Source organism: Lepus europaeus, chromosome 11 (assembly GCF_033115175.1).
Source record: "Lepus europaeus isolate LE1 chromosome 11, mLepTim1.pri, whole genome shotgun sequence".
Lineage (NCBI taxonomy): Eukaryota > Metazoa > Chordata > Mammalia > Lagomorpha > Leporidae > Lepus > Lepus europaeus.
In genome coordinates this window covers 62,954,916-62,977,302 of record NC_084837.1, presented here as the reverse complement: position 1 = coordinate 62,977,302, position 22,387 = coordinate 62,954,916, and the positions used below count along the sequence as shown (strand labels likewise).

The 22,387-nt window shown below is 57.3% G+C and overlaps 3 protein-coding genes across 3 annotated transcripts in view; 1 reads left to right on the top strand and 2 right to left on the bottom strand.

Moving 5' to 3' along the window:
* Window positions 1-7,794, top strand: part of DNAJC17 (DnaJ heat shock protein family (Hsp40) member C17) — a 35,647-nt gene extending 27,853 nt beyond the window's left edge. Inside the window, exons 7-11 of the mRNA XM_062205648.1 lie at window positions 343-386; window positions 719-793; window positions 2,157-2,237; window positions 2,691-2,801; window positions 7,607-7,794. Of these exons, the coding sequence (XP_062061632.1) occupies window positions 343-386; window positions 719-793; window positions 2,157-2,237; window positions 2,691-2,801; window positions 7,607-7,729 (434 nt within the window). The 3' untranslated portion in view covers window positions 7,730-7,794. The remainder of the gene's footprint in view (window positions 1-342; window positions 387-718; window positions 794-2,156; window positions 2,238-2,690; window positions 2,802-7,606) is intronic.
* C11H15orf62 (chromosome 11 C15orf62 homolog) lies at window positions 4,458-7,611 on the bottom strand. Its single transcript, XM_062205649.1, has one exon. The coding sequence runs from the start codon at window positions 5,543-5,545 to the stop codon at window positions 4,973-4,975; it is 573 nt and encodes a 190-aa protein (XP_062061633.1). The 5' UTR covers window positions 5,546-7,611; the 3' UTR covers window positions 4,458-4,972.
* Window positions 7,795-7,894: 100 nt separating the features above from the next.
* On the bottom strand, window positions 7,895-13,515 carry GCHFR (GTP cyclohydrolase I feedback regulator). Its single transcript, XM_062205650.1, has 3 exons — window positions 13,314-13,515; window positions 9,675-9,769; window positions 7,895-8,235 (listed from the first exon to the last, which is right to left on the bottom strand). Exons 1-3 carry the CDS (start codon window positions 13,347-13,349, stop codon window positions 8,112-8,114), a joined length of 255 nt encoding a protein of 84 aa, XP_062061634.1. The 5' UTR covers window positions 13,350-13,515; the 3' UTR covers window positions 7,895-8,111.
* Window positions 13,516-22,387: the final 8,872 nt, after the last annotated feature.

Below are 22,387 nucleotides of genomic sequence, written 5' to 3'. Positions count from 1 at the left end.
GGCTTTCTTATGGAGCAAGTCCCGGAGGGAGGCCTTGGGACACTTTGTTTCAGTGGAACTGGGTGGTCTGTCTCTGTCTCCTGCTCCCACAGGGTGTTCTTAGCCCTTCGTCTGGAGAACACTACCAGGTGACCTCCAGGAGGGCTGGAGGTGGTTTCTGGTGGAAACCTGGGTGGCGGTTTCTCTGGGAGCGGGGGTGGGATTGCATCCCCTTGGCCCATCAGGCCCCTCACCAGGGCAGGTGTGACCTTTCTAGGTCCCTCTGGCCCTGGCCTGCATCCCCTTTGGGAGAACCTCTGACTCCCGTACGTTCTTCTTTTCATCTTTCCCCAACATTTCTAGGAAAGGCAGAACATTGTGAAGCCAAAGGAACCCCTAAACTAAAGGTGAGCTGAGGCAGGGTCTGCGGGCCACCTGCCCTGCCTCCCTGCAGCAACAACAGAGGCTCCCGTGGCTCGAGGGGCTGCCCGGAGGCCAGGACTGCCTCTCAGAGCTCCCCACAAAAGGCAAGGGTACCGCACACCCCAGAGCCCTCTGCGGGTGCGCCTCACAGCGCAGGAAGCGCTCTGGAGCGGGTGCCTCTTGGTTTTCAAGGGGACAACCGGGTTTGGGTGGTGCGTCCCAGGTCACCGGTGCTCGGAGATGAGGAAGTGCCTGCTCACTTCTGGGGTCTGGTGCTGGTCAGCACGGTTGGTGTTGAATGGTGCTATCTTTTCAGCTAAAGTGGAAGTGCAAGGAGGACGGGTCCCAAGATGGCTACTCTGAAGATGTCCTCTTGCGGCTTTTGCAAAAGGTCTGCCCCGGTGACTTCTCTTCTTCCCGTCCCCAGTCTGCATCTCCGCCCAACCCCAGGGTCCTCTGTGCCCGAACTTTCCTTGACATCTCTACCGGCTGTGTTTTGTTTTTTGTTTTTTTTTTTCTTGGAGGGGGGCTGTCTTGGCTGATTTCTCCCAGGTCCTGGTCTTCCTTTCACTTGTGTTGCCACGTGTGTTTCTCCTTCACTGCCTCTGTCTGGCCCTTACCTCCCTTAGAAGCACAGGGCGTGGCTGAGTGTATGGGGGGGGGGGTGTCTGGCACAGGGCCCTCCCCCCCCTTTCCCTGCTGTAGCCCGCTGGGGCATCCATGCCAGGATGCCAGTCCGGGTCTCCAATCTTGCCTTAGCTCTACTTTGCTGTCCTGTATTACCGAGGAAAAAGTCTGTATGGGACAGGTGTTCAGTGTAGCAGTTAAGGTGCCTGCACCCCGCGTCAGGGTACCCGGTTCAATCCACTGCTCTAGCTCCTGACTCCAGCTTCCTGGTAATGTGGACTCTGGGAGGCAGCAGCTGAGGGCTCAAGCAATTGGGTCCCTGCCACTCGGGTGGGAGACCTGGATTGAGCTCCTGGTTCCTGGCTTTGGCCTCAACTTGGCCCAACCAATGTGGCGTTTAGAGTGGACCAGTGGAAGGAAGCTTTCCATCCCTGTCTCTCAAATTTAAGGAAGGAAAGGAAAGGGGAGGGGAGGAGAGGGGAGAGGAGGGGAGGAGAGGAGAGGGGAGAGGAGGGGAGGAGAGGGGAGGGGAGGGGAGGGGAGGGGGGGGAGGAGAGGGGAGGAGAGGAGGGGGGGGAGGAGAGGGGAGGAGAGGAGAGGAGAGGAGAGGAAAGGGGGAGGGAGGGAGGGAGGGAGGGAGGGAATTTAAAAACACTCTTTCCTGGAGTGGGCATTGTGTCATAGCAGGTAAAACCTCCACCTGCGATGCATCCCATATGAGCACTGGTACATGTCCGAGCTATTCCACTTCCAGTCCAGCTCCCTGCTAGTGGCCTGGGGAAAGCAGTAAAAGATAGCCCTGCCACCCACATGAGAGACCTGGATGACACTGGCTCCTGGTTCCTGGCTCCTGGCTTCGGCCTGGCTCAGCCCTGGCTGTTGCACATCTGGGGAGTGAACCAATAGTTGGAAGATCTCTCTCTCTCTCTTTTTTCTTCTGTGTGTCTGAGTTTCAAATAAATAAATAAATCTTAAAAAACAAACCAAAAAAACCAAACACGACCCTCCTATTTCTGCTCCGGCCAGCAATGGGGAGTTATCTGCAGCTACAAGGGCTGTGTGTGCTCCCTGGGCTGAGCTGGGCTAATGGCTGAGCCATGCTTACTGGGCTCCCTTTGTCCCCACAGTATGGTGAGGTCCTCAACCTGGTGCTTTCCAGTAAGAGGGCAGGCACTGCTGTGGTGGAGTTTGCGACTGTCAAGGCTGCGGTGAGTGCCCTGTCATCTAGGGCAGGAGCCCTATCCCACGGGCCCCCGAGTTAGGCTGTCCACTCCCAGGGCATCTCTGGGTCTGTACAGAGCCAAGGCTCCGCCGGGGCCCCTGACTCCTGGCACAGCTGGGTGAGTGCTCTGGGATGAAGGGGAGGCCCAGGGCCTTTCCGGTTCCGGACAGCTGGCTCCACACCCTCTGCCCCACCCCTCCAGGTTGGAGGCCCTCACACTGCCTTCGCAGCCTTGTGGTCCTCGCTCCCCCAGATGAGCAGGGCCTCCCCCGTCCCCTGAGAAGGGTTGGAGCTTCAGCACACCATCATTTGCAGGCTGTTGAGGTTGCCAGCTCTGCTCGCAAGACTAGAATGCTGGTTCCGTTTTCCCTGTGGGCTTGGGGGAGCCCTCTGTGGCTGATTTGACAGTGGGTCTAGGACTGAATGCTCTGTTTGGCAGGAGCTGGCTGTGCAGAATGAAGTGGGCCTGATTGATAACCCTCTGAAGATTTCCTGGCTGGAGGGACAGCCCCAGGGCGTGGCGGGCCCTGGCCGCCCAGGACTGTCAAAGGTGAGGAGAGAGGCCTCGCCCAGCTGGGCCTGCTCTGGCCTTGGGGGACCTCTTCCTGTTTGGGCTTCTCTGGGGGCACTGTCTATCCAGATACAGCGGAGTGGGACTGGTCGGGCCACCAACCCAAGCTGGAGGCCTGTGGTTCCTGTTGGCCTCTTTCCCCCCTGAAGGCCCTGGGGGCTCTACCCTACCCAGGGTTCTTAGGCTTTGCTTTCCTGCCACTTGGTGCTGCTGGTGGGCTCTCCTCCTCACCCAGAGGGCTCCTGCTGCCTTTGCTCCTGGAGGGAAGCAGCTGGGGTGTGGCCCACGCGGAGCTGCAGGGGAGGGGCAGGTGACCGCGGCAGCTGCGTCCTCTCCCAGCTCTTCAGTTTCCCAGGTGTGAGTGTGCACCAGACAGGGGCCCACCAGGGCGGTCTCTCTTCAGAAGCTGCCCTGCTGATGCGGGGCCACCGCCTGCCGTACTCACGAGGGACAGGCCTCCTAGCTGAGGCTAGCTCAACTCACTGCCGGCTCTCAGTCCTCAGCTTCCGCGAAGGCTCACGTGAGAGCCCCTCCCCTGGCCCTGGCATTTTCCAGTCTGGAGGCAGAAGTGGGGTTGGCAGGGCTTGGGCCACACACCCCCCCCCCCCCCCCCCGCCTTGGTGATACAGATTGCTCTGGGGCAAGCTGCGGCCCGGCTGGTCCCTCTGTGGAACAGCCTGGGTGCCTGCGGTCTGCCTCCTCGGCGGGTTCGCAGGGCACTGCTCCCGTGGCCCTCCACCAACCCAGCTCTCCTCGTGCCAGAGCGCTCTGTGAGTGTGCTCAGACCGCGGACAGCGGACCAACAGGAACTGGTTCTAGCCCAGCTCGGGACCCAGTCTAGAGACTTCATTCCTACAACTAAGTTCCTGCATTCCACGGCCTCATGGGACACTCCATAGTCTGTGTTAGAGTCTTGTTCTTTGGCTCCTCAAGCCACAAGGGAGGCTTTCAGCTTGGCACCTGGGCCAGGGGAGGAAAGGGGAGGCTTTGGATAGGGCCTGTGGAGGCAGCGGTGTTGCAGCCTCCCCTCTCCTCTGCCAGGCTTGAAGAGGCCTGGGTGTCAGAACCACATTGCCCTGGCCAGGCCGCGGGGTGAGGCAGAAGCACAACCCACAGCCCTGACCCAGCTGGCAGGCCCATCGTCAGAGGTTCGGGCAGGGCAGAGCCCCCCGAGTCCTGGAGGAGGGTTCTGGAGACCAGCTGTTGCCTCCTCATGGTTGAGAGTCTCCCCCCGATTCAGGCTTTTCTCCTACGAAGGGCATCTGCCACTGTTCAGCTGCATTTCCCAAGAGCTCCATCACCAGTGCTTCTGGGAACCCCCACAGCACCTGATTACCAACTGTGCCTGTGGCTTTGGCTGCCACTGCCTAGAGCTGCCTTCCGTGGCACTGGGGACTGCTCTGGACAGCTGTGTTGACAGGCTGCTGATCATTTGAGTTATCACTTATGTCACTATTGGCCTGCCTGTGCATCCCCTGGATGCTTGTCCCTTCTACACGCCACTGATGGCTCTAGGCCCGAGGCCAGTGCTGTTCAGTGAAACTTAACCCCAGGATGTTAATGTTCATCCTGTACCCTCTACTCTTGCAGCCATTAACCATGTGGAGTTGCTGGGCATTTGAAATGTGGGACTGAGGAACCGAGTTTTGTATTTTATTTCAGTTAATTTCAACAGCCAGATGTAGCAAGTGGCTGCCACATTGGACAAAGTCAGGCCTGTCCTCCATCTCCCCTCAGGTCTTCCCACCTTCCTCTTCGGCCTGGGCTGGACCAGTTTTGCCCAGCATTGTGCGGGGACCTGTGTGTTGACAGTGGCTTCAGAAGGGGCCGGCGCACGGCACGATCGGTTCGGCCCAGTCTGTGTCCTCCCATTCCGCGACTCGCCCTGTGCCACCTCCCACTCTGCAGGCCTTTGCCGGGTTCCTGCGTTGCAGGGTGTGGCTCCCTTCCCTGGCTGCACCAGCTTCCTTCAGGCTTCCTCACCATTTCCAACTTCCCTCCGTACCTTGCTGGGGTGACCCGAGAGACCACTCAGGATCCAGGGGGCAGCCGTGCCCTCGATTGCCATCCCTGCCTTTTCCTTAACCACGACTTGCATCCGCAGCCTCTAGCCCCTTCATCAGCCCAGCTCTGCCCCGCCCCGCCCCCATTCAGGAGCTGGGCTCACTGGGAAACTGCTCCCTCAGCAGCTGCAGAACTTCCTCCAGGAGTGACACCCCCAGGTCCACCTTGAAGGAGAGGAAGGGATCGTTGAGGTCCGGGCCAGGCGGCCTCTGGAAGGGGGCAGTGTCCACAAGGTCCTCTGAGGAGTGGTGGAGGGGGCCTGCCAGGGAGAGCACCGAGGGCAGGGTGGCCGAGTAGGCAGCAGTGTAGGCGGCTGGCGGCTCCAGGATGTTGGGGCAGCTGGAGCTCTCTTGGTAGAGGCGCGGGGGCTTGGGTGGGGCCAGCAGGGTGGCCCGGGGCTGCTCGTCCCCCCACAGCGGCAGGCGCCGGCCATCCGGCCTCCCTCGCAGCTCTCTGACGACCTCTCGGTTGCTGTACTCCTCATGGTCACCGCCAGCCGTGCTGGCCTGGCTGAGCACGCTGCCCTGTCGCCAGAGTCGCCGGGGCCGCCCCAGGGTCAGCCGCTTGAAGAAGGGGGCATTGCGGAAGGAGCCTTTCCGCCGGGTCTCCATGGGACCCTGGGAGCCAGCAGACGGGCCCTGCACCCAGAAGCCCAGCATTCAAGAGCAGCCAGCGACCACTGCGTCCCTGCCGGAGCAGTGAAGCCAAGGATCAGGGAGCCGCCCTAGTGGGAGGGAAGCAGGGGCCTGGGGGCTCGTGCTCTGCAGCCCTGGGCCAGCATCGGGGATGGTGAGCGGAGGCCCCAGGAGGAGGCTGCTTTTTTGTCCAGGAGAGCGGAGAGCGACGATTTTCCCACGGGGCCGGAGTGGCCTGGTTACTTGATAGGGCAGTGGAAAAACCCCGGAGGAAGGAGCAGCACTTACGGAGCCGGAGCCGGGCAGCACCAGGGTGGCAGGGACGGGTCTTCTGGGCAGCGGCAGCCGCCCTCCTTGCACGGGCGGGAGCTGATGGGCCCCAGCTCGCCCGGTCCCCGGCCTGTGCAGGGCAGTGCAGGGCTGTGCCCTCTCCGCTGGCGGCCTGGGCCTCTGATGAGTGGCTTGGCTGTTTGTGGCAGTGTGCGGCCGTGGGGCCGCGTTTGTGTTCTCAGCTGACTCAGGTGGGAAGCCAGCTTCCTGCTCTGAGGTAATTGCGGCATCCGCGTGCAGGGATGGGGCAGCCGCAACCAACACCCCAGGGCAGTGGAGCGCCTAAGATTCCTCTGGGGGCAGCCCTGCCTTGTGTCACCGGGCCACTTCCTGTCGCATCCCAGCCCCACCACCCCGGACCCCCAGCGTGTCTGGGTGGGAGGAGCCCAGGGAGGTGGGAGTTAGTTGAAAGGCAGGCTAGGCAGGGGAAGGAAGAGACTTGTGGCTAGTGCGGCTGACTCAGCCCTGGGGTGACAGGCGCTCTGTTTGCTGGGCCCGCAGGAATGGGGGGCGGGGAGAGGGGAGCGGGCCCCATAGCTCTGCTGGCTCCACGCCTCCCAGGGCGGGGCTCTGGGCAGGCCGCAGGTGAGTCTGAGTTTTCTTGTCAGGGCGGCTGCCAGCATCCAGCTTGGTGGCTCAGCTTCCTCATAGTCCCTCACTTTGCCCAGGCAGCACCCTGGCAGGGGGAGGGCGGCCAAGGCCAGACACCCCCCAGCTGCCGCCACCGCCTGTGCACACCCCTCCTCCCCTGCTGCTGGGCCTTCAGGGGAGGGGGCTGCTGGGAACTCTCAGCAGGCTTTGGCTGGGCCAGCACCGAGGCTGTTGGGGGGGGGGGGGTCCCGGGCTCCCAGCAGAGTAACACTTCCTGTTTCTCTACACCCCTGACCCCAAACCAGTTGGCCAGGGCCTAGCATCTGAACCCCAGCCACTCCCTTCCGATTTCCTGGCTCACTGGCCACCAAACTTTCCTCCTGGCTGTTCGGCGCCAGCGTGGTGTGCCACCGGGTGGAGCCACGGCACCTCCAAGCCCTGCCCTGGCTCGCCTCTGCTGGCTCTGGTGGGCTGCGCTTACCCAAGAAGCCCTTGGGACCACAGGATTGTTTCCACGGGGAGGGAGGAAGTGACTTAATTTGCACTGCAGACCTTATCAGGGCTCTGCTGTTGAGCTGCTTCTCCAGCCCACAGCCTCGGCCCCCTGAGGTGGCTGTTTGTTATTCTTTTGATTATTAAAATACAGCACTCCCTAATCGCACTGTGCTAGCAAGATCATAAAGGAGCTGGGAGCCCTGGTGTGTATTTTAGAAGGCACGCGGCCTCACGCTGGCTTCCATCCTGGGGTGGGGCAGCGCCGGCTGTTTGGAGGGCAGGGCTCCCTTTAGCATCCTCAGCAGCAGCCAGGCCACCGGGAGGCCAGGCAGCAGGGGCGGGGCCGGCTGCTACCGTCGCTGCCTGAGGTGGGAACCCGTGCGGGCAGAAGCCACGCTGGGCAGGTGAAGGCCCGGGGGCCAGGCTGGAGCCCCGGGAGATGACCACAGCGGATGCAGATGGGGGGGCCTGGGTAAAGGTGGTGGGGGATCTGGCCGAGGAGAGCCCCTGCCGCGTGGGTTCCAGAAGGCTGCCCTTCGAGCTTTCCCTTCCGCCAGCCGCCTCCCTCCCGACTCAGACCGCAGCTCTGCCTGGGCCCTGTCCGTTGAGCCTGGAGTCTGGGGCTCTGCCTGGCTGCTGCTGACCCTGCCTTGTCCCCTCCGTCTCCAGGGCTCAGTGCGGTCGGAGAGGGACTACGAGAGCCTCGTCATGATGCGCATGCGCCAGGCCGCTGAGCGGCAGCAGCTGATCGCCCAGATGCAGCAGGAGGACAAGGAGGGGCCGCCCACGTAACCAGAGCACCAGCCCCCAACCCGCAGCCCCTTTAAGACTCTATAATAAACTTTTGTTTTTTAAAGAGTCTTCTTCCAGCCCCAGCCCCGGGGAACCCTGGGAGGTGGATGGGAGGCGCAGCACAGGCAGAGCAGAGGAGGCCCGCGGGGCAGAGCCTTTTATTGGGGGGGGGGGGGACTAGCTTCCAAGGACCCGGGCCTAGGGCGCCCTCCACTGGGGGCCCAGCTGCTGACAGGGGCAGCCAACCCACAGAGCACAGCTGGTCAAGGCCAGGCCTGAAGCTGTAGGGCAGTTGGGAACACGGGGACAAGGGCTGCTGCCCCCATCCCCCCAGGCCGGCTGAGTGGGAGAAGGCGGGGGGGGGGCAGCCCCTCCGTGAGGGTCACTCCTTGTGCAGGCACCACACCAGCGTCTGGCCCACTCCGGTCATGCTCAGCACCCGGAAGCCCCTGCGCTCCAACTTGTCCAGGACGATGCGAGGAGGGTCGTTGACGTAGTACTCAGAGCTGCGGAGACACCAGCGCGGGGGTGAGGAGCTCCACAGAGCAGGCCCCTGCAAGCTGGGACCTGCTGCCGGCCAGGCCTGGCCGAGCTCTCGTGGTAGACACACGGGCCAGGTGCTCCCTAGCGTGTTGCCCTGCCCCTCCCCTGCCAGGCCTGTCCATTGTGCCATCTCATTCATTCCTCCCAGCAACTTAATGATGCCACCATCGGAGGGCACTCAAGAAGTTTAAGCAGCAGCAGAATGAAACGGGGCTACTGTGGTACAGCAGGGTGAGCCGCAGCTTCTGTCTGAGTGCTGGTTCCAGTCCCAGCTGCTCCGCTCTGACCCAGCTCCTTGCTAATGCACCTGGGAAGGCGGTACATGATGGCCCATGTGGGGGGGACCAGATGGCGCTCCTGGCTCCTGGTTTTGGCCTGATCCAGCCCTGGCTGTTGGGGTCATCTGGGGAGTGACCAGCAGATGGAAGACCTCTCTCTCTGAGTCTGCCTTCCAGGTCATTCAAATCTTAAAAAAAAAAAAAATTACAAAATCGGTATTTCTTGGTGCAAGAAAATTTTGAAATCCATGGATAGATTTTCTTATACATCCCAGGACCTTTTTGAAGACCCCTGGTATTCTCGAGAAAACGGGAGTGTGTGGATTGCCCAGCGGCACAGAGAGTAGACCGCGTGTTGGTCTGATAGCGGCTGTGGGAGGCTGGAGCGGGTGCTGTTCAGGAAGAGTGGCTGCTCTCCCGGGGCCGCCCTGCCGCCGGCCTGGCTGGCCGTGCCGTGCCCAGCGCGGGGCAGGGTGCTTTCTCCCACGTGTAACTGATGCTGCAGGGTCAGGAAGCAGATGAGGCGCGCAAGCCGCGACTGGGCACCTAGAGGCAGGTGTTCCACAGCAAAGCGAAGGGGCTGGCTTCTGTCTCCAACCTCGACCCTCGGGGCTGGGCTTGGCTCCCTTCTCTTTGCCCCCTGTGACCTGGGACTCCCTTCAGCAGCTTCTCTGGAGCTCTAAGCCTGTGTAGCCAGAGTGTCCCCTGCCTAGTGAGTAAGAAGGGGTCACGGCTTAGACACGGCGCTGGTGCAAGTGACGCCGAGGGAAGCGGCCCTGTCCCAGGCAGCAGCCGAGCCGGACTCCTGCTCTCTGATTGCTAGAGCTTAGCTTGGTGACCCAGCCAGCTCTTCAAGACAGAATCCTTCCTCACTGTGCCTGTCTGCCTGATGGGGGCCAGAGGAGAGGGCAGGACAAGGAGCAGGCTGCTTCCGGCAGCCGAGACCCAGGGAGCAGACTTGTGAAGCATGAGCCGCCCTGTGACGGAGGCCAGTGGGAGGCCTCGGGGGGCATAGGGAGGCCGTGGCAGACCCTAGAGGGGACAGGAAGCAGGCAGGGGTTGTTGCCCCTGGACCTGGGGGGAGTGTAAAGGGATCAGGGGCCAGTGTGGGGGCAGCTACTTACAAGTTGTTTCCAAGGACAATTCTCTTGGCGGCTCCCAGATGCTGCATCAGCTCTGGATCCGAGTACTCATCGCCCACCATGGTGGGGCCCACCTCCTGCAAGGGAAGCCACGGTGGCTGTCAGGCCTCCACTCTCCTCTTCCCCTGCCCGCTGGCCCTGAGTGAGCTGCCGATCAAGGCTGCAGGAGACCAGGCCCAGCCAGCACGGGCTGGAGCCCCTCAGGGATGAAGCCGAGCAGCACTGGGCCTCCCCAGCCCCGTTCAGCTGCGCTGGGCATTGCACGGCTGTTGGCACCTTCATGCCAGGCACCGGCACCCACGTCTGAGGACATCAGCATCACCTGGAGGCCAAGAGGTGAAAGCGCATCCATGAACGCTCACAGCGGCACTGGTCGCAGTACAGTGGCTCAAAGGAGGAAGCGGCCCCAGCGCTGTCAGCTGGAATCTTCCCTGGCAGTAGGGTGGACTCACGTACAGACACTGCAGTGTGGGTGACCCTGCCGACCCTGGGTAAGTCAAGTGAAGGTGGCAGCGGGAGACGGGAAGCAGGCTTGTGGTTACCAGCAGGAAATGGGGAGTGGCTCACTGGGCTGCTTTTTAGGGAGAGTAGCTGGTGTCTCCTCTAGCAGCATGAATTGCTTGTTTGATGGTGGGGAGAAATCCCCAATCCTTTTGGGTTACAAAAGTGAGCCGTCGGGGCTGGCATTGTGGCTTAATGGATAAAGCCAGTGCCTGGATACAGCATCTCATATGGGTGCCGGTTCAAGTCCCGGGTGCTCCACTTTCAATCCAGCTCCCTGCTAGTGTGCCTGGGAAAGGCAGCAGAAGATGGGCCCAGTGCTTGGGCCCTGCACCCAGGTGGAAGCCTTGAAACACGCTCCTGGCTTTGGTGTGGCCCTGCCCTGGCTGTTGTGGCCATCTGGGGAGTGAGCCAGCAAATTGAAGATCTTTCTCTCCCAACTATTTCTCCCTCTCTCTTTCAAATAAAAATTTTAAAAAGTGAGATGTGTTGTGGGTGCACAGTAGTAGAAACTGAGTCTGAATTGCTTTCCTTCCATATCTGTGCACACATCATTGAAGCCATATTTTTTTAAAAAAGAGATAGATGGCACCTGGGGGCACATTGCCAAGGATGGATTTCCCAGTCTCAGTGTGAGTTCCAGGTGATCTAGGAAGGGGCACAGGAATCTACTTTTTTAAAAAAATCTATTTATTTTATTTGAGAGGCAGAGGCAGAGAGAGAGGGCAGATTCTTCCATCTGCTGGTTCACTCCCCAAATGACTGCAATGGCTGGAGCTGTGCTGATCTGAAGCCAGGAGCCAGGATCTTCTTCCATGCTTGTGTCTTTCCAGAGAATGCAGGACAGCCCATTTGGGTACCAGCCAGAAACATCAAGCCTGCAACTGACAGCCAACCAGAACCAGCTGAACAAGACTGAGAGTCCGCCTTGTTAGCAGATGCACCTGCCCTATCATTCTACCCTGAGGAACTGCCCATAGCCACATCCACTACTGCTTTATACCCCACTAGCTCTGGTCAGCCACTCGAATGGCCCACAGTCTGTGAGCAGTCATGCCATTCCTGATTACCACTGTTCCTCATTCCTACCCCTATCTGAGCAAGCACTCCTGTGGGCTCCCGTTTTGAGCGCTGGTTAGTCAACGATGGGTAAGATCCCCTGGGGGACAACTTAAGACAGGCACAGCCACATATGGAAACGGGGTCAACAATGGTATGGCCAAAAATCATGCCTCCCGTTGCTCAAAAATAAATGAAAAGGGGGAAATGTGGTGGAATGAAAAGGCCATGCCAAGATGGCCACTGGCAAGCAAGCATCAGTTTCTCAGGATCAGTTACTCAGCCATCTTCAGAAACCCCCTGGGAAACCACCTGGCAACACAGCCTGCCTGGCAACAGGCTGTGATTGGTTAGGGCATAAACCTCCCCTTGAATGGATTGGCTGCATCAGCTATATAAGCTGCTGTACCAACTGAAATAAACGAGTCTGTGGGCTGCTCACTTCTGGCCCACTTTCTCCCAGCTCCCAGGGTCTGTGTGGTGACTCCACACCTCTTGCCCCCCCCCCCCCACTCCTCCTCTCAGAACAAATCCACAGCAACACTTCCAGGTCTCCCACATGGGTGCAGGGGCCCAATCACTTGGGCCATTCTCTGCTGCTTTCCCAGGTAGTAGCAGAGAGCTGAATTAGAAGTAGAGCAGCTGGGACTTGAACCAGTGCCTATATGAGATGCTGGTACTGCAGGTGGCAGCTCTACCTGCTACACCACAGTGATGGCTCCAGGAATCCACATTTTAAAATACTTTATGGGGCCTGTATTGTGGCACAGCAAGTTGCCACTTGTGATGTTGGCATCCCATTTGGGTGCCAAATCCTGTCCCAGCTGCTCCTCTTTGATCTCTGTTTTTGGCCTGGAAAAGCAGAAGATGACCCAAGTGCTTGAACCTCTGCACCTGTGTGGGAGACCAGGCAGAAGCTCCTGGCTTCCACCTGGCCCAGCTGTGGCTCTTGTAGCCATTTGGGGAGTGAACCAGCAGATATAAGCTCTCTCCTCAATTCTGCCTTTCAAAAATAAATAATAAATCTCAAAAAAAAATAGTATTTTATTCGAGAAGTAGAGAAGCTTCCTGTTGGCTGGTTTGCCTCCCAGGTACCTGCAGCATTGACTTCAGTCTCCCACCTGGAAGGCAGGGGCCCATCTGCTTGAGCCTTCACCTGCTGCCTCCCGGTGTGGGAACTAACAGCAAGCTTGAGGCAGGAGCTGGGGCAGGGACTCAAGCCCGGGCACTCTGATTTGGGATGTGGGTGCCCCAACTGGTGTCTGAACCACTAGGCCAGATACCCACCCAGGAGCCCCCACTTCACCTCCTGCCCTAAGGGCACACTGCCAACGCTTCCGCCTCCTGGTGACCCCACCTGCTATTTCCTTCATCTCTTCCTCTGCCCGGCATCCCCGGCGCCTGGGGCTGTGCTGCACAAATGGGGTGGGGCCGTCTGATAATTCTGAAGCTCAAAGGGGCCTCCTGGGGCCACCAGCACCCGCTTTACCCGGAGGCGACAGCGGCGCCCGGGAAAAAGTGCCTGACTCCTGGATGGCGTCCTCCCCGCCTCTGTGGCCCCTTCTCGCCGGCCTTTCTTTTCCTTCCTGAAGCCCCAGGGACCGTCCTTGCTGGAGGTGCCCAAGGACGCAGCTGGGGGCTGTGTGCGCGCCAGGGTTTTGGCACAGCTTTCAGCGCAGGAGCGCGTTCTTTTCCTTCCCAACGCCTTCCCTCCGGTTTGTCCACTTTTTTCCTGCCCAGTAGCTCCGTGTAGAGGGCTGGGAGCTGCACGTGTGCCGGCAGGGCTCCCTGCGTCCCCCCTACGGACGGCTAGGAGACTCGCCCCGCGGCGCGGACGCAGCACGCGGCCCAGCTGGGGGCCGCGGAGACTCCGGGCCGACCGGAGCTCCCGAGTTGCGGAAGCGGGGCTCACTCAGCCCGCTTCCCCAGCTCTCTCTCCGCCGCCGAGGGGGGCGTGTCCGCGCGGGCTCCGGATCCAGCCTGGGCGGGCACTGCCGAAGGTGCGACCACAGCTCCCTCCGCCCGGAACGGGTTCCAGGTGCCCGGGCAGCCGGTACTCACCGTGCGGATCTGAGTGCTGATGAGCAGGTAGGGCATGGTGCACGCGTCCCGGCCCGGCTCTCAGCTCCTCTCGCGTCTCCTCTGGACCGCGTCCCGCAGCCGGGATCCCGTTACTCCGGCGGCGCCGATCCCGGGGCGGCCGGCCAATCAGGAGCGGCCTGCGGTGACGCGCCCGGCGCTCCACCTGCCCGGCCTTGGGGCTGCGGACTTGGACCCCGGGCGGAGTGCGGGGGAAGGGCGCCTGTGGCTTGGAGGCGCGGTGTAGCAGCAGCCCCGACGTCCCGCGCGTCGTGACCCTGCGCTCTCTGCCTGCAACCCTTCCGGCCAGGCTCTGGAGTCCTGGCGACTTCGCTGGCCCTTGTGAGGCTGAGCACAGAGCTAGGGCGACCTCGCTGATGGTCCCGGGCTCCAGCCCAGCCTGCCCAGGGCCTCTGCCTTGCGCTCGAGGGGCGCGCTCCCCGGATTGCGGAGGTAGGGGCTGGGGGCCTGTGACTGTGACCCCACCCCGGGCGCCCCGCGCTGCCGTCCCCCTAGGTTGAGTCTGAAGGAACTGCGCGCCGGACCGGGTGACGAGACGGATGGAATCTGACCCTCCCTTGGGGCCGCTTCCCGCCCGGCTGCAGAGACGCGGCGCACGCGCGCTGGCCGGGCCGCGCCTGCGGCCAGTGAACGCAGCTCCCCCGCAACCGGGCCCTCGGCGTCCCGGCGGCTGTCTCACAGCCTCACAGCGCGACCTTCCGCTGTGCTCGTTGTGAGCGGGAGTCAGAGCAGACAGGCAGGGGCTGTCACCGCACCCCGGCGCCGGGAGCGCGCCACCTCCTGCGGGCGCCTGCGGTAACCGACCGGACAGCGCCGGGACTGCGTTAGGAGGTGGCATGGGCTTAAGCCCTGGCCTGGGTCCTCCGAATCCCCTGTTCCTCTAGGGACACCACGTCAAGCCCCAGCTGCTCCACTTCCGATCCGGCTCCCTGCTAATTCACCTAGGAGAGCAGCGGAGGATCCGTGGGCCCTTGCCAGCCCCGTATGAGTCCTGGATGAAGTTCTGTGCTCCTGGCTTGGGCCTGGCCCAGCTCTGGCTATTGTGGCCATTGGAAATTGGAAATGACTCAGTGGACGGGAAGGAGCTCTTTTCTCTGTCTCTTCCCCTCTGTGTTGCTCTGCCTTTCAAATAAATAAAATAAATCCTTTTCTAAAAAATAGTTGTTGATTTATAGGAAGGACTTCTAAGAGTCTTTTAAAAGATTTATTTACTTATTTGAAAGGCAGAGTCACAGAGAGGCAGAGGCAGAGAGAGAGAGAGATGTTCTATCCTTTGGTTCGCTCCTCAGACCGCCACAACTGCTCGAGCTGTGCCGATCCGAAGCCAGGAGCTTCTTCCAGGTCTTCCACGCAGGTGCAGGGGCTCAAGGACATGGCCATCTTCTACTGCTTTCCCAGGCCGTAGCAGAGAGCCAGATTGGAAGTGGAATAACTGGGACTTGAACCGGTGCTCATATGGGATGCTGGCACCTCAGGCAGCGGCTTTACCCACTACACCACAGTGTTGGCCCCAGCTTTTAGAAATTTGATTTATTTGAAGGCAGAGTTAGAAAGAGACACACACAGAGAGAGAGAGAGAGAGAGAACTCTTCCTTCTACTGCTTCACTCCCCAAATGGATGCAACAGCTCTGGGGCTGGGCCAGGACTCAGCCAGGATCCCAGAACTCCATCCGCATCTCCCACATGGGTGCAGCATCCCAAGCACTTGGGCCATCTTCCACTGCCTTCCCAGGTGCATCAGCAGAGAGCTGCATTGGAAGTGGAGCAGCGGGGACTCAAATGGGTGCCCATATGGGATGCCGGCATTGCATTAATCTGCTGTGCCATAGCACAACACTGGCTCCAATAAAACTATAAACAATAAAATAAAATAAACTGCTTTGCAGATTACCAAAATAATCTGCAAAAACTGGCAAAGGAAATATTTTTCATCAATAAAATGAATATTTACAAATCGCTAAATATCAAGTATTGACGTCTAAACACTGTTGGGACTGACACAGTCACATGTGCATGCCCTGTGGTGAAGCCAAACCGGCCCTAGATAAGCCTCAGAACGCTCACATGCAGTGGGATGCATGCACAAGAAGCGTCAAAGCAGCGCTCTGCAAAAAACCGGAAACTTGCCCGCAGCGCCAGCATCCCACGAGGCTGCTGCTCCACTTCCCATCCAGCTCTCTGCTAATGGCCTGGGAAAGGAGCGGAAGATGACTCAAGAGCTTTGGGCCCTGCACCCAAAATGGGAGACCCAGAGGAAGCTCCAGGCTCCTGGCTTTAGATCGGCACAGCTCTGGCCATTGTGGCCAATTGGGGAGATAACCAGTGGATGGAAGACCTCTCTCTCTCTGCCTCTGTAACTCTGCCTTTCAAATAAATAAATAAACCTTAACAAAGAAAAAAAAAAAAGAAAGAAAAGAAAAAGAAAAGTGACGGTGCACCGCTTCCCTTATCAAAGTGCCTGGGTCAAGTCCCAGCACCTCTGCTTCAGATGCAGCTTCCTGCCAGTGTGCACCCTGGGAGGCAGCAGGGGATGGCTCAAGTGATGGGGTCTCTGTCACCCACATGGCTTCTGGCTTCAGTCTCGCCCAGTCCTGGCTGTTTTGGGAATTAGGAGAGTGAACCAATAGATGGAAGCTCTCTGGTCCTCTGTCTGTTTATATCCAGGGGGTGGAATTCCCCTGCTTGGTCTGCCTTTCAAAAAAATTAAAAAAAAAAAAAGATTTTTTAAAAAAGCAGTTAAGTGGCTTTGGGGATGCCTGGATTCCATGTCAGAGTGCCTGGTTCAAGTCCTGGCTCCTCTGCTTCCACTTCCGACTCCAGCTTCCTGCTGATGTGCACCCAGAGAAGCAGCAGGCGATGGATAGCTTAAGGACCTGGGTCCCTGCCACTCCATGGAAGATCCAAATTCAGATGCAGGCTCCTGGCTGTGGCCTGGCCCAGCCTTAGCTGTTTGAGGCATTTGGGAAGTGAACCAGTGGATGTGACACAGCAGGTTAGCTGCCACCTGCAGTGCAGGCATCTCATGTGGAGTCCCAGCTGCTCCACTTCGGATCCAGCTCCCTGCTAATGTGCTTGGGGGTGGAAAGGAGAGGATGCACAAGTCCTTGGGTCCCTGCATGGAGCTCCTGGCTCCAGCCTGGTCCTGCCCTGGCTGTTGCAGCCGTTTGGGGAGTGAACCAACAGATGGAAGATTCTTTCTCTCTCTCTCTTCTCCTTTCTCTGCCTCTCCCTCTCTCTCTGGAACTCTGCCTTGCAAATAAGTAAGATAAATCTTTTTTTTTTTTAAAGAGAAGGGATTTTTTAAAAAATTTATTTTTATTTTTTGACAGGCAGAGTGGATAGTGAGAGAGAGAGAGAGACAGAGAGAAAGGTCTTCCTTTGCCGTTGGTTCACCCTCCAATGGCTGCCGCGGCTGGTGCGCTGTGGCCAGCACACCGCGCTGATCCGATGGCAGGAGCCAGGTGCTTCTCCTGGTCTCCCATGGGGTGCAGGGCCCAAGCACTTGGGCCATCCTCCACTGCACTCCCTGGCCACAGCAGAGAGCTGGACTGGAAGAGGGGCAACCGGGATAAAATCCTGTGCCCTGACCGGGACTAGAACCCGGTGTGCTGGCACCACAAGGCGGAGGATTAGCCTGTTGAGCCACGGCGCCGGCCATAAGTAAGATAAATCTTAAAAAAAATTATGTGGGTATCATGGCATAGCAAGTTAAGCCACTGCCTGCAATGCCGGCATCCTATATGAGTGCCAGTTTAATTCCTGGCTGCTCCATTTCTGATTCAGCTCCCTGATAATCGCCTGGGAAAGCAGCAGAAGATGGCCCAAGTGTTTGGGTGCCTGCACCCATGTGGAAGACCTGGATGAAGTTCCTGGCTCCTGGCATTGGCCTGTCTCAGCCCAGCCATTGTGGCCATCTGGGTAATGAACCAGCAGATGGAAGATTGATCTCTCTCCTTCTCTCTGGGTAACATGACTTTTTTTTTTTAAAGATTTATTTATTTATTTGAAAGTCAGAGTTACACAGAGAAGGAGAGGCAGAGAGAGAATGAGAGAGAGAGAGGTGTCTTCCATCCACTGGTTCACTCCCCAATTGGCTGCAATGGCCAGAGCTGAGCCGATCCGAAGGAGCCAGAGCTTCTTCTGAGTCTCCCATGCAGGTGCAGGGCCCAAGGACTTGGGCCATCCTCTACTGCACTCCCTGGCCACAGCAGAGAGCTGGCCTGGAAGAGGGGCAACCGGGACAGAATCTGGCGCCCCAACCAGGACTAGAACCTGGTGTGCCGGTGCCGCAAGGCTGAGGATTAGCCTGTTAAGCCACGGCGCCGGCCTGCATGACTTTCAAATAGATAAATCTCTGAAAAATTATAACAAAAGTAAGGGCATGATAAAGTGTGATACATATAATAGGGAAAAATTACTCTGAGAGAGAAGGGAGATGGGCAGGGTAGAGAGGCTGGGGTGGGGATGCGATGGTCTCCTACACTGAGAGACAGGGGCACAGGCTTAGGAACATATTGGGGTGGGTGTTGTGAGGCAGTGGGCTAAACTGCCACTTGGGACACCCACATCTCATATCCAGAATATCCTGGCTGCTCTGCTTCCAATCCAGTTTCCTACTAGTGCATCCAGGAGGAAATGGATGTTGGCTCAAGTGCTTGAGCCCCTGCCACGAATATGGAAGATGTGGATGGAGCTCCTGGCTCCTCGCTTTCACCTGGCCCAAGCCTGGCTGTTTCAGGCATTTGGGGAGTGAACCAACAGATGGAAGATTCCCTCCCTCCCCACCTTTTAAGTAGATGAAAATAAGTAAACATTTTAAAATATATATTCCTACCTTTATACATGTATTTTTAATGTTCTTCTATAGCCACTATGTATTTATTTATTTATTTTAAATATTTATTTATTTATTTATTTGAAAGGCAGAGTTAAAGAGAGGCAGAGGTGGGGGGGTAGGTCTTCCATCCACTGGTTCACTCCCACATGGCTGCAATAGCTGGAGCTGGGCCAATCTGAAGCCAGGAGCCAGGAGCTTCTTCTGGGTCTCCCATGTAGGTACAGGAGCCCAAGGACCTGGGCCATCTTCTGCTTTCCCAGGCCACAGCAGAGAGCTGGATTGGAAGTGGAACAGCTGGAATTCAAACTAGTGCCTATATGGGATGCCGGCACTGCAGGCTTTACCTGCTATGCCACAGCACTGGCCCCACCACTATATATTTAATACAAACACAATTTTAAAATAAGAATCTTTGGGGCTGATGTTGTGGCACAGTGATTTAAGCTGCCACCGGTGGCACAGGCATCCCACATCAGAGCGTCAGATTGAGTCTTGGCTGTTCCACTTCTTTTTTTTTTTTTAATTTTTTATTTTATTGACAGGCAGAGTGGACAGTGAGAGAGAGAGAGACAGAGAGAAAGGTCTTCCACTTCTAATCCAGCTCCCTGCTTGTGTGCCTGGGAAAGCAGCATAAGATGGCCCAAGTCTTTGGGCCCCTGCACCCATGAGAGACCTGGTTGGAGTTCCAGGCTCCTGGCTTCAGCCTGGCACCCCCTGGCCAGTGCAGCTATTCGGGGAGGGAACCAGATGAATGATTCTCTCCCCCCCCCCCACCGCCGCTTTCTCCCCCCTTTTCTTCTAGACTGTTATTCTGCCTTTCAAATAAATAAAATAAATCTTAATAAAATAATAATCTTTTTAAGTGTCAGGAGCCGAGGATATTAGTGCCAAAGGGTAAGGCCACCATCCCTAGGCGTTGGATTTGTCACCTGTCTTGGAACAGTCGGGTCGGTGATGTTGAGGATCGAGGGCAGGACAAGAGTTGGAGGCCTCTCCTGCTCACCTGTCTCAGGCAGGCGGTGAAGGGGGAGAGAAGGAGAAGGCAATGGCTGTGCCTGTCGCGTGCCTCCCGGGCTGGACTGCATTGGGGGAGCTGCTCTGCAGATGCCGCACAAGATAGCACCGTCCCCAACCCCCGCTGCGCCGTGCCGCCTGCCCGATAGCATCTTTAATATCCAGGGGGAAATGAATTCCCCTGCTCGCTCCGCCTGGCTGGCCTGCCCCCCCTCTCCCCCCCGCCAGCCTGTAGCTCAGCAGCCAGGAGGTGAGTCAGCCAAGAGCCCCGGCAGGGAAGGGCGAACGGTCCCGGGCCGAGCATCACGGAGCAGAGGGTGATGAAGCCACCCACCGGAGCCTCAGGCGTGAAGGGGGATGCGAGGGTGAATTCAGGGAACGAGTTTATTCCTTCTAAAGTATAGTTCATATTTGTTCTTGTTAATGTCGTACTGTAAATAATGGAAATGAGACTGGAAAAAGATACAACACTTCTTGCCACCAAAGCAAGAGTAGTTCAATCTCTTGGACTATCCCAAAAGGTGCAAATTGGACTGAATCTTAAAAAACGAAGAGGAAGGCCGGCGCCGTGGCTTAACAGGCTAATCCTCCACCTTGCGGCACCGGCACACAGGGTTCTAGTCCCGGTTGGGGCACCGGATTCTATCCCGGTGGCCCCTCTTCCAGGCCAGCTCTCTGCTATGGCCCGGGAAGGCAGTGGAGGATGGCCCAAGTCCTTGGGCCATTGGAGGGTGAACCAACGGCAAAAAGGAAGACCTTTCTCTCTGTCTCTCTCTCTCACTATCTACTCTGCCTGTCAAAAAACAAAACAAAACAAAAACAAAACAAACAAACAAAAAAACCTCTCTCTCACTCCCCCTCTGCCTTTGCCTCTCTCTAACTCTGCCTTTCAAATAAATAAATAAATCTTTAAAAAAAAAAAAAAAAAGGAAGAGGAAGAATTACCTAAGTTCTATTTCTTACATTGTAAGGTGTATAACAGAACTTTTACATTGCTTTTTTTTTTTTTTTTTTTTGACAGGCAGAGTGGTCAGTGAGAAAGAGAGAGACAGAGAGAAAGGTCTTCTTTTTCTGTTGGTTCACCCTCCAATGGCCGCCGTGGCCGGCGCGCTATGCTGATCCGAAGCCAGGAGCCAGGTGCTCCTCCTTGGTCTCCCATGTGGGTGCAGGGCCCAAGCACTTGGGCCATCCTCCACTGCACTCCCAGGACACAGCAGAGAGCTGGACTGGAAGAGGGGGCAGAATCTGGCGCCCCAACCAGGACTAGAATCCGGGATGTTGGTGCTGCAGGCGGAGGATTAGCCTATTGAGCTTCGGTGCCCGCCTACATTGCATTTTTGAAAGGCAGAGTGAGGGAGAGGGAGGAGCTGTCCCCTGGTTCACTCCCCAAGTGCAGGCAACAGCCAGGGTTGAGGCAGGCTGGAAGCAGGAGCCAGGAATTCAGTTTGGGTCTCCCACGTGAGTGACGGGGCCCAACAGCTGAGCCAACACACGTTGCTCTCCGGGATGCAGTACCAGGAAGTGGAGTAGGGGGACCAGTACCCACACGCACTGGGATATGCCAGGATAGACAACCTGGGCGCCCAAGTAGCAGAGTACAGGGCTGCACACAAAGCCCATGGCACCACACCTGCTTTTCTTCTTAACAATGTTGCTTTGATTCTTTTTTTTTTTTTTGGACAGGCAGAGTTAGACAGTGAGAGAGAAAGAGACAGAAAGGTCTTCCTTCTGTTGGGTTGCTTTGATTCTTAACAATGTACCTATACACTCAAGTGTGTAAACTCTCTCCTAGTAAGAGAGTCAAGAATTTGGGGAGGACTGGCCTAGATGGTTCGGCTGTTGCTAAAGTCAATTTTCACTTGTAAGCAATGTTGATAAAATTGGAATTATAGTCCATAGTTTCTTTACCTGCTTTTTATTATTTATTTATTTTTTAAGATCTATTTATTTGAAAGTCAGAGTTACAGAGCAGAAGGAGAGACAGACAGAGATCTTCCATCCGCTGGTTCACTCCCCAAATGGCTGCAATGAAGCCAGGAGCCAGGAGCTTCTTCCAGATCTTCCTTGTGGTTTGCAGGGGCCCAAGGACTTCAGCCATTTTCTGCTGCTTTTCCCTGGTCATTAGCAGGGAGCTGGATAGGAAGTAGAGCAGCTGGAACATGGACAGGTGTCCATGTGGGATGTCCGTGTGGGGGGTGGCAGCTTTACCCACTATGCCACATGCCGGTCCCACACTTTTTAGTTTCCCTAGTTACAGGAAGTTGCACAAGGGGCTGACGCTGTGGCATAGTGGGTAAAGCTGCCACTTGCAATGCCAGTGTCTCTTAGGGACACCAGTTCAAGTCCCTGCATCAGCATGGGAGACCTGGAAGAAGCTCCTGGCTCCGGCCTTTGGGGCCACTTGGGGAGTGAATCAGCAGTTGGAAGACCTCTCTCTCTCTGCCTCTGCCTCTCTGAAACTCTGCTTTTCAAATAAATAAATCTTAAAGAAAAAGGCGGTTGCACAAAGTCACAAGAGTGGAATGGACCATACAGTGATCTGTGAGGGGCACGGGTCGACAGGCGCGCCACGGTTATGCAGACATTTGCTGACCCCGCGTCTGGCTGGAGCCTCTGCCCCTCTTCGGATCCAGCTCCCTGCTAATGCACCTGGGACTGCAGCAGGTCATAGTCCAAGGATTTGGGACCTTGCCATCCATGCTGGAGACTAGACAGAGTTCCTGGCTCCTGGCTTTAGCCTGGCCCAGCCCTGGCTGTTGTGGGCATTTGGGAAGTGAACCAGCCAGCGGAAGATCTCTCTCTCACTCTGCCTTTCAAATTAGAAAACAAAACAAAAACAAAAACAAAAACAAAAAACTATGGGCCACTGGTGGACACACAAAAAAACTGATTAAAACACATTATAAACAAAACACAAACATTCCCAAATGACATTTAAACAGGTTTAAGCAACCGGATGTCAAGTTTCAGCCTCACCCCAAATCGCTATCATTAGAGAAATAAATTTCACAGATCCTCCCCATTCTGGAAACGGACATTTGCAATTCCGTTCCTGGGTGAGGTAGAAAGCAGCGACGCCGGGCCCCAGACCGACTGCTCGGCGCTGGCCGTGCGCTGCTAAGTGGAGGCTCAAGTGCCAGCTGGCCGGACTCGGGCCGCCGCGAAAACCAGCCACAGGCGCGG

Coding starts and splice junctions, on each gene's coding strand:
- C11H15orf62 (XM_062205649.1), bottom strand. CDS start 5,545: ATGCTGGGCTTCTGGGTGCAGGGCCCGTCTGCTGGCTCCCAGGGTCCC.
- GCHFR (XM_062205650.1), bottom strand. CDS start 13,349: ATGCCCTACCTGCTCATCAGCACTCAGATCCGCACG. Junction 9,770..13,313: donor TCAGCACTCAGATCCGCACG/GTGAGTACCGGC, acceptor CTTCCCTTGCAG/GAGGTGGGCCCCACCATGGT. Junction 8,236..9,674: donor ATTGTCCTTGGAAACAACTT/GTAAGTAGCTGC, acceptor GTGTCTCCGCAG/CTCTGAGTACTACGTCAACG.